Source organism: Prinia subflava, chromosome 11 (genome assembly GCF_021018805.1).
Source record: "Prinia subflava isolate CZ2003 ecotype Zambia chromosome 11, Cam_Psub_1.2, whole genome shotgun sequence".
NCBI lineage: Eukaryota > Metazoa > Chordata > Aves > Passeriformes > Cisticolidae > Prinia > Prinia subflava.
Genome location: NC_086257.1, coordinates 4,936,737 through 4,946,846, shown reverse-complemented (window position 1 = coordinate 4,946,846; position 10,110 = coordinate 4,936,737). Strand labels below are relative to the sequence as shown.

At 54.7% G+C, this 10,110-nt stretch overlaps 1 protein-coding gene across 1 annotated transcript; it reads right to left on the bottom strand.

Annotated features, from left to right (window-relative positions):
• Positions 1-5,617: 5,617 nt before the first annotated feature.
• On the bottom strand, positions 5,618-8,220 carry CRYGS (crystallin gamma S). The gene is made up of 2 exons (XM_063408710.1): positions 7,849-8,220; positions 5,618-6,065 (listed from the first exon to the last, which is right to left on the bottom strand). The coding sequence occupies exons 1-2, from the start codon at positions 8,218-8,220 to the stop codon at positions 5,793-5,795; spliced, it is 645 nt and encodes a 214-aa protein (XP_063264780.1). The 3' UTR covers positions 5,618-5,792.
• Positions 8,221-10,110: the final 1,890 nt, after the last annotated feature.

Here is a 10,110-nt window from a genome sequence, read left to right as displayed (position 1 = left end):
TTGATAATGTTGGAGAAGAAATGGGGAGAGGCGCTACCTGGGGAATGGGCTCCAGCGGGGCGCAGGGGAGAGCGGGGTCCCCGCAGCCTCCCCGACCTTGGGCGCGCTCGCCCCGCCGGCAAATCCGTTTGACTTTGAGCCAGGGGCTCGATCAGGACTCCCGGAGCCTGATAAGAGCCGGGGAGATCACAGGTGGGGAGTGCGGGCAGCCGGCCCTGCCCCCAGCACACCGCTCTCCGGGAAGGTGAGGGGAGATAAGGAGCATCTGGAAGCGTGGCAGGAGAGCAGGCAGATGGGGAGATAACGCTGAGATGGGCAGATCGCGCCGCGCTCGTCTCGCCAAGGACGGGCTGGACGAGGCGGGTGGGGGGCTCCGCACAGGAAGGTGGGGACGACCCTTCCTTCTCCTGCTTTGAGACCAGAGCCCAGCGCTGCTCTCTCCAGGCAGCAGCAGATAACAAAAAGCCTGCTCCAGACTCCCAAGCAAGCATCCTTTTTTCCTAAGGTCGCAGCAGCAGCACCGTGGTGGGGCTGTGCCCAAATAATCTCCCGCCAGCTCCTTCCTGGGGTGCCCGGTCCTGGTCCAGGCAGGATCCTGCCTGTTCCCGGCCACCTGCAGCTCCCAGGCACAGCGATTTGGCCCTTCCTTTTGAGATAATTGTTGTTTTCCCCCCCCCCACCAAAAAAAGACAAGGTCTCAAGCGGGAATCTGCCAGGACAGCCTTCCCGGCTGTGTCTGTGCAGATGCAGCTGGAGGATCACACTCCTGCCACGGAACACTTCCCTCGTTAAACGTTCCCGTCTGACTCTAAAGAGTTTGGGGAAACAAACAAACAAAAAAAGCTTAAAAACCATAGGGCAATGACCTGGGTGTGTGGGAAATCCAGCTGGGAATATCTGCCCAGCCAGGCAGGAGCGTCAGGGAGCAGTAACAGAGCAGGAGAGGAGGCTCCTGCCCGAGCTCTGTCCCAGCCGCTCCAGCAGCAGGAAGGTGGAAAGGGGATGCTGCTCCCGACTCTTCCCTGCTGCTTCCCCCACAGCCTGCCGTGGTTTTCCCTCTGCAGGGAGGAAAGGAGCCCGCGGGCAGTGCCGGCCCCAGCCCAGCACATCCCTCCTGCCAGGGCTCAGGCAGAACCGAAAGAAGGCTCCAGGTACGTGTGGAATTTGATTTGATTTGATTTCCAAGGGATCCAGAAACTGAGCTGGGCTCAGTCGCACAATTACCCAGGTGGAATGTAATCGGGGCTGGGAATTCTCAGAGCCTTTCCTCACATCATTATCTACTGGATATCATCAGCCATGCAGCGTTTTTCATAAAAACTGGCCTAAAATCCAGAAGATTTAAAATAAGGGGTTAAATAATTCCATTTCCTTCTCCATCCAACCCCAAAGTGATGAATTTAGGAATTAGGAAACCATCGGTTTGCTTTACCTCCTACCAAAATAACCTTGAATTGCTCTGTTTTGCTCTGACCTCCTTCAGCCCGTCCCCCGGCCCCGCTCCCTGCACAGCGCCCCGGGCGCACCGCTCCCCGCCCTGCCTGCACATCCTCCTGCACATCCTCCTGCACATCCTCCTGCACATCCTCCTGCACATCCTCCAGGGCGCTCTGCCTCGGAACCTGCTCGTGTCGCACATCCCTCACAAGGTCTCGTCTCTTCCATTTGCTTCTATTGCCCTCTGCTGGGCTCTGGCAAAGAGAAGGATGGCGCCCTGGGAGGTGCCCTCTGCCTCTTTCTCTCCTCCTCTGCCCCCTCCTCTCCTTTCCCTCTGCAGTTCTAGGGAGCCTTAGAGCCCCATTTGAGGTGCCAGCATCCCTCAAGCCCGGACACACATCCTGGAGAGGCAGCTCCTTCCCGCAGCCCAAGCACGGCCAGCCTGGCACCTCTGGGTGACAGGACACGTGTGACAGTGGCCAGACACTGATGGACTCTCCAGAACATCTGTGGGTGAGAGACAAAGCAGCTCCATCTCTCCCCATCCAGATTTGGGCCAGACTTTCCCCACATGCTCAGGGCAGGATGGAAGGAGCATCCTGAAACCACAGCTCAGCCAAAGCCAACAGGGAAGTCACAGGGCGGGTCATATATAAAACAGGGGAAAAAACAACACCTGGAAAGTGGCTTTGGCAAAACCAAAGAGGGGGCTGCAGTCACTGGGGAGGGTCTTCAGACTGCCCAGGCAGGGCTTGAGGTGGAGGCTGAATCCCTGATTCAGGGACTTGGGGTTCAGTGAGGAGATGGTGGGAAATGCAGGATCTGAAGTGGCAGGATCAAGATGGCAAAGTGCTGCCCTAAGACACAGAATCATGAAACACAGAATCATAGACCTTCAAATCATGGAGTTGTGGAATCACAGAATTATAGAATTGTTTAGGCTGGAAAAGTCCCCTAAAATCACCAGTTGTTCCCCCAACACTGCTAAGCCAACCCCTAAAGCAAAAATCAAGACCGAAAATCAAGAAAGTTTTAACAAAATTATTAAACATCTCTTCTTTCTCTGTCCAACCCCAAAACAATTAATTTTGGAGTTTTGAAAGCATTGTCTTTCTTTAACTCCTACCAAAGTGGCCTTGATTTGCTCTGGTTTGCCACATCTCTGTCCCTAAGTGCCACATCCACACTTCTGGAGCCCTCCCAGGGATGGGAGGGAAGGGACAGTGGCTCTTATTCAGGGGTGATCTTTGCTGGCAGAACAAAGATGCTTCAAGGTGCTGATACCTTGAGACCAAGGAGCATCAGCAATGCCAAGAGAAGACCCACAAAGCCCTGAGGACCTTGGGAAGAGGAGGGAAAATGGGAGCCTGGGCTGGCTGTGGTGGCTGTGTCCCACCATCAGAGCCTGGGAGCAATTTGTGAGGGGCAGAGCTGAGTTTGAGTGTCCCACTGGGGCTGTGCAGCAAATCCCAGGCCAGATCCCATGGATGTGCTGCTCCATCACAGTGACATCCATGCCCCACACTGGGCCACCACCAGCCAGCTCAGGAAAGGAACAAACTGGCAGCATTCAGAGGAATATTCTGCATTTCCAAGCGTATAATTTCTGTCCTCCAGCAAAATAGCACCCCCCTCTGAGCTTTTCAGCAGATTTTGCATTTCATCAGGCTGAACCCAAGGTGGAAAAGGGAAGAAACTGGAGATCACTGGCCTTGGAGAACTGGGGAAATTTAAGCAGCAGAAGTGCTGTGGGGGCAGATTGAGGCTCTCCTGTCTACCTCCAGAGCTGGAGGGAAGGGATGGGCCAGGTAGGACAGGTCAAAGAGCATCCACGGGGGATGTTCTTTCCTCCTTCAGCACAGTGACATCTCCCACCATTGCCCCATCCCATCCAGACCTGCTTTCTCCAGCAGAAGGAGAAAAAATTTGGAGGAGAGTGTCACAGGAAGGAAAAGAGGGAGAAAAATTGCAGCAGGTCCTTGGGCACCACAGGGATGGAAATGAAGGTGACTTCAAAATTTTCAAACCAGTCAGTGCCCCTCGGTCACGGCCGGTGACGGGCAGGCTGAGGAGGGGGGACAGACAGACAGACACCTGCCTGGAGGTCTCTGCTTCCAGAAGTCCTCACACACCCACCAGATTACGGATGATGGAGGAGAGGAATGCCTTATACCAATTAATTCCCAAAGTGTAATTAACATCTGGGCCTGCTCCATGTGATCCCCAGCTGCTAATGAAGCATGCCACCGCTTTAATTCCTGCTATGCAGCACCATCCTCTCATTAAATCCAGGAGCAGGTTCCATCACATTTCCCTTAGAGGGAAAAAGGGAAAGAGAGAGAAATGGAGCAGGATTTGTCTCAATGAAATATGATAGATTAGAGTTTGCTGGATAAAGAAAGTAGGGATGGGGGGGGGAGGGCACGGAATGGGAAATTTTCTAGGTGTGTGCATGCGGGCATCTGGATATTCTCTCTCCCCATGACCTCCTTACACCCCATCCATCAGCCTGGGGTTGGCTTATTCCAAGCAGCAGAGCTTTTGCTCGTGTCTAACAGGCCCACCGGACACAATCTGCATGCCAATTACTGGAGCAGACCCCCTGATACTGGGAAATGGAAATTAGCTGTCAAGGAAAAACCGGCATCAGCACGGCTGGGCTTGGATTGCTGCGCTCCCCGCTCATCTCCACGGGTACCCTGCTCTGTGTGCTGCCATGGCAAGGGGAGAACGGGAAAAGTCATCTGGAATAACAATAAAATAACAACTTATGATAAAAAAACCCCAAGTAGCAGGTTATTGTTATTTTGTATCAGTTGCGAATGTTGAGGACACAACATTCGCCCAAGGGCAAGAGCCTGGAGGACAAGTAGAAGGGGGGAAGACTTGGGATAACTGGGGTTTAAAAGTGGGAGGTCAGTGGTGAAAGGGAAGGACATGGGAAAACATTACCTTAAGGGCAAACCAGATCCAGGTCTGGGGTGGATGCACACCAGCAGCCACAGAGCTGGAGCATCACAAACCCACCAAATGCAGGGCATGGGGGATGGGGACAGGGGAAATTCCCCAAAATCAGGGTGGGAGATGGCTGGGAATGCACTGGGTGGAGCTCGCCTACCTACAGGAGATTTTCCATCCACAGCAGGAACAGCAACAAGCTCACTGTCACAAAAAAACCAGGAGCCAGGTTGTGCTCAAGCTGCTGCCCTCAGAGAGCCAGGGGGAAAAGGGGAGCTGGAACTGAGGGCTGGTTGGTCCTGCAGAAATATTGTGGAGAAAAATATAGTGAAGCCCAACTGTGCTGCTGGACCATCTGGATCCTGCTGATCCGTGATGGAGAGGAGTGGGGGAGGGCTGGAAGTGGGTGAAGATGCATCACCGTTTGCAGGGAAAGGCTGGAATGGGGCAGGGCGCTAAGGCAGAGGGGTGACAGCAGGGAGAGGAGGAAGAGGAAGGAGGGGAAGGCGACTCTTCAGCTCGCCTTTGTGCTGGGGGAAGTTCAGGGGGCTGGAGCTGCCCCTCTTGGCAGCTCCTTCCCGTTCCCCACCGGCAGCAGCTTTCCCGGGAGGCGGCAGCCCCGTGGCTTGACAAGCATATCCTGGCTCCCTGCTCTGTAATAACCTCATGCATCAAGGGGAAGGGACTGCAGAGCGTGGCTGGGGGGGCTCTGCTCCCACCTCCCTGCCCTGTGGCAAAGCCCCTCGGCTCCGTGTGCTAACAGGCTGTAGGTCCCCGGGGCTTCCAGGGGAAGAGTGCCCGGCCATCAGTAATTTCTGTCCGGTAGGCTGTCCCTGGGACCTGCCTCTCCTCTGGCAGCCACTGGGCAAAATGGGATGTTCCTGGTGGCAGACTGGGCTAACTGGGAGCCCGCTCTGCTCTTTGCACATCTCAGGTGTCCAGGGAGCTCTTGCTGCCCTTCAGGATCACTCAGCAGCCACCTCCCACGCCAGGGCAGCTCCCAGAGGCACTCACTGCCTCTATCCCACATCCAGCCCTCCTGAGCTCCCCGGCTCCATGCGGTGCCCAGCCCCAGGTTAAGCAGCGAAATCCCTTGGCTCCCACCTCCAGGGGACATCCCGTACCTACACACTGGGCTAGGAGGGTCCCCAGCCCTTTTTGGGATGGCTTTTTCCTAAAGGAGCAGTGGGACAGAGGGCAGGGGATGGGGAAGGGGGTGACACTGAGGCAGCTGGGGCTGGCGGGGGATGTTTTGCTCAGAGAAGGCTCCGCTCCACCCCAGCCCCCCCGAGGCAGGACAGGTCGCACGCAAACCCCGGCAATAAGCAGGACAAGGCGGAGCTGAGCGACTCAGTTGCTTTATTGGGGGGGTGTGGCAGCCCGTTCCCGGGGCTGGCTCACTCGGAGATGCTGCGGAAGGACTGGACGGCGGGGCTGGCCGCGCCCCACTCCACGGGCTTGCGGTACTCCCCCTTGGTCAGCACGTACTGCCGGCCCCGGTAGTTGGGGTGCTCGTAGAACACCCAGACGCCCTCCAGCACCCTGCAGGCGTGCACCTCCCGCATGTGCCACTCATCCATGATGGAGGGGCAGTCTTCGGTGGCTTCGAACATCTGCCCGCCAAAATCTCCCTTCTCAAAGATCTGGATGTGGCCTCGGCCTCCACTTGGCTAAAGAGAAAAAAAAGGAGAGAAAATCATAGAGTCGTGGAATGGTTTGTGTTGGAAGGGATTCAAAGATCATCCAGTTTTACCTCCCTGCCGTGGCCAGGGACACCTCCCAATATCCCAGGTTCCTCCAAGCCCCGTCCAACCTGGCCTCGACACCTCTAGGGGTCGGGCAGCCACAGCTCCTCTGGGTGACTTCACGGGCAACCAGAGCATCGCATGGAGGCATTGCCGTGTCCCAGTTCTGACACGGGGGCAGAGTTTGGGCTCAGCCAGACTCGAATCAGGTACCAACCACCCCCAGCACACCAGCACGGGGCTGAAATCTCACGTCAGCCTCCAAAAGCACAGGGAGAAGCAGCCGGGGGGAATTTTAACAGCAGATCCCGCGCAGAGCAGCTCCAGGGATGAGGCTGAGGCAGCAGTGCCGGTCTGGCTATCCCGGGCGGCCTTGAACCCCTCAGTGCTCCACGTGAGCATCAGAGAGCCTGACCCTCTCCAGTGCCCTCTCCCCCGGGCCGAGAGGGGTTTAATGAGCTGCTGACCCGGCGGGGCTGCGGAGGCAGCGCCGGTTCCCACCGGGGTTGGAAGCGCTCCTCGCCCGGAGGCGCCGCGGCAGCGTCTGATCCGCAGCTGCCTGGACACCTCTTCCCCCTCCCTCCCTGCCAGCCCCAGCTGAGCTCTGTGGGGTCTCGGGGTCTCCCCAGGGCAGGAGGCAAAGCCAGGTACCAGGTGGGTATGCAGGATAAGGCTCCCACCTTTCATCCTGGTGGAGGAAGCTGTTCTTCCCTTACAGCTCGCACGTGTTTTGGCTCCACGTCTTAGGCCTGATCAGTGCTCTGAACGGGATGGAAACCCTTCCTGCCCCATGAAGAGGGATTTAGACCCAGCTCAGAGCCAGAATAGGCTCAGAGGAGCGTTCTGCCTGTGTTTTCCCAGGCAGAAAAGCAAAACCCATCCTCAGTTGTGAGATCTGCTCCATGCAATGGGAATTCATGGCCATGCTCCAAGCCAGCAACCCGTGGATCACCAATTATGCTCCACTACTGGCAAAACCTCAGCAGCAGCAGCACCAATCCACACTTCATCCACAATCCCAGTTTTAAAGGATGTTCATGCTCATAGGCTTCCCAAAAGGATCATTCCCTGTGTTCCTGTCTCCCCATCATCAGTTGGGAGGGGATGAGCACACCCCCTGTGCTCTCCTAATAGCAGGAGGCACCAGGCTGCTCCAAACACGGCCAAGGAGAGCTCCAGGCATCCCTCCCACTTCTGGGCACTCCAGGGCTGCTGCTGGCCTTGGTTTCTACAGGCCCAGAGGGGTTTGGTGACACAGATTCAGCTCCCTGGATCAGAAGGGAGTTCTGGCTTGCTAGAGAGGAAACTGCCCCTCATTCCAAATGTTCCTGCAAAATCTACATTCCACTCTTACAGGCCTTGAGCCTGTTGGATCAGTTGGTTACACAGTAGGGAAAAGGTGAGGAAAACCTGCTTGGACACTGAAATCACTAAAAGAACATGCTGATGAAACTAAACTGCTGTTCCTACAGAAACTCACCCACATTTAAAGGGATCTGCCTTTTCCCCCTGCAATCCAGAGTGGCAGAAATTCACCTTCTGCCCCCACCAAACCACCTTGCTACTCCCAAAGCAGGGCCATGGGAGCAAATCCCCTGCAGCCACCCCCTCTGTGATTCCCCAGGAAGGTGGGCACCGTGTTCCCCCACGTGAAACCCTTCCAGGACGGGTGTAAAGGACAGCATCCCCGGGAAGGGGTGACACCTACGATCTGGATGTGCTTGCAGGAGCCCAGGCGGTCGTTGAGGCCCATCCAGTGGTGGTAGTCGGGGTACTCCCCATGGGTCAGCACGTACATGTTCCCGGCATAGTTGGGCCTCTCGTAGGCCACCCAGGTGCCCCCATCCACACGGATGGAGTTGCAGCGGCTCAGGTAGGTGTGGAAATCGGGGCAGTCGCTGTCGCACTCGTAGTAACGGCCCAGGAAGTTCTTGTCTTCATAGAAGGTGACCTGAAATGAGCAGAGGGGGGAGAGTGGGGAGGTTCCTATTCCAGCACGTCTCTGTGTTCCAGCCACATCACGGCAGGAAATATCTGAAAGCAGAGCCCTCGGGATATCAAAATCATCAAGCCCAGCCATGGAACGGGACCAGCTGCAGTCAGACTAATTCACCTGTCTGGCCCCAGCGCCTCCAGCTGCCACCAGTGTTCTGCACTTCTCAGGCTTTTGCTCTGTCCCAGTCCAACCCAACACTCCCACCAAGAAGTCCCTGTCCTTTTTCCAGCAAGACACTACCAAAAAAATTCCTTCCCACCATCTTTAGATCAGGAGTTACTGAATTATGGCCATAGAGCTGGGAGAAGCCAATGGAATGTACAAAGCAGGTTTGTGGGGGCATGGGTGGGTCTGGCAGCACTGGATTAGCAGCTGGACTTGATGCCTTTAGAAGGCTTTTCCAGCCTTAACAATTCCATTATTTCCTTTATATTGGGCTACCAAGTGTTTGCAGCAAGATCTTTACTGATGAGAGGGTGGAGAAGTCTCTTTTCTCCCAGGTCATGTCTTCCAGCCCATCCTTGTTCCCACTTGAACAACCCAAAACTTCCTTTCTCAAAGCTCACTGCCCAAAGCTTTGTCCATGCCAGTAGAAGCTAAGGGAGCATTCCATGTGCATGGAGAGCAGCAGTTTTATGGATATCCAAGGATTGTATTTCCAGTTGGCTTGTTCTGCTTCGGTTGCTGCAAGTCCACAAAAACCTCTGACAAATTCACCATCCATCCCCATGTTTCTTTCCCAAGAGCTGCACTATAGCCAGGCTGCTGATCCCAAAGCACTTTATCCTGGAGCACTTTATCCTTGATCACAACCTGGCTTAAAATGATCTTGGGAGTTGATGAGCGAATCCCATTCCTCCCGCCTGAGGCATCACCCACCTAGCCAGCTGTGGAAAGGAGACTCAGTTTTCCTCAAAAATCCCTTCATGGAAATATTGCCAAGCCCTATACCAGACCAGCCTTTCTCCATTTTTAGATCCTCCCAGGTGACAATTACTCATCAAACATTGCTCTTCTCCAAGAGGATTCCCAAGTCCCCACATCTATCTTGACTACATCCCTTGCTTGCTCATGACACCAGATGGTCTAGAGAGAATCTTTCTGGCCACACCCAACATGCAGTGTTCCACAATCCATTTTCCCATGGTGTTTTTCCATAGTTTGAGTATTAAGATACATCCCCACCTGCTGTACTCCACCTACAGTGCTTTGGCTACTGGTATCAATGTAATCTGCCTGCTCTTAAAATCATTCATTGTCAGTGTTGCAACCCAAATCCAGGACAACTCACTCACTTTTTATTTTTAATCATTTATTCAGTGTTAAAAATTAAATTAGCCGGAATTTTCCTGGAGCTGGTTGGTCAGTGTGTCCCACCAGCCTGACCAAGGGATCTGGGGAGTCAGACTGATCATGCCAGAGGATTCATGCTCTTGATTTTGTGGCCTGTTGCTGGACATTTATTAGGATAATGCTATTTTTCTCTTTATTTCAAGGACTGATCTGCCATCACGAAGCAGTTGGTGCAGACAAAACAACCCCTAACATCCTGAGAAAGCTCTTCCCACCTTCAGTGGAGAGCTGGGAATCACTCTGACCTTTCCAGCAGTGAATAAGGGCTGTGAAAGGAGAGCACTGGGCAACTGCCCAGTTCCTGTTCTCCCACTCTTGGGCAGTTAACCACGCTGGTCAGGCCTTCCCAGCCACAACCTGCTCCCTTTTCCAGATCCTGCTTCTGGATCATTGTCCCTAAAGGTATCACCCAAAAAATCTGCCAGCCTCACACAAAGGCAACACCGAAAGCTCTGCTTGCTGGGTTTGGCAGTCATGCATCACCAGTCACCCTCTTCTTGAAGCCAGTGGTCAAGGAAGCCACAGCAACCCTGGAAAACCCTCTGCAGGGATCCATTTATTCCCAGTTCAGCATTATCCTCTGCTGGGATGGCTGATCCCTCTCTCTGTCCCAAAGCTCTG

What these genes read in the sequence shown, in the direction of transcription:
- CRYGS (XM_063408710.1), bottom strand. Translation starts at nt 8,220, where the DNA reads ATGGCTGGGCTTGATGATTTTGATATCCCGAGGGCTCTGCTTTCAGAT. An exon ending in CCTGCAAGCACATCCAGATC is followed by an intron (nt 6,066 to 7,848) that starts GTAGGTGTCACC and finishes TTTTCTCTTTAG; the next exon opens with CCAAGTGGAGGCCGAGGCCA.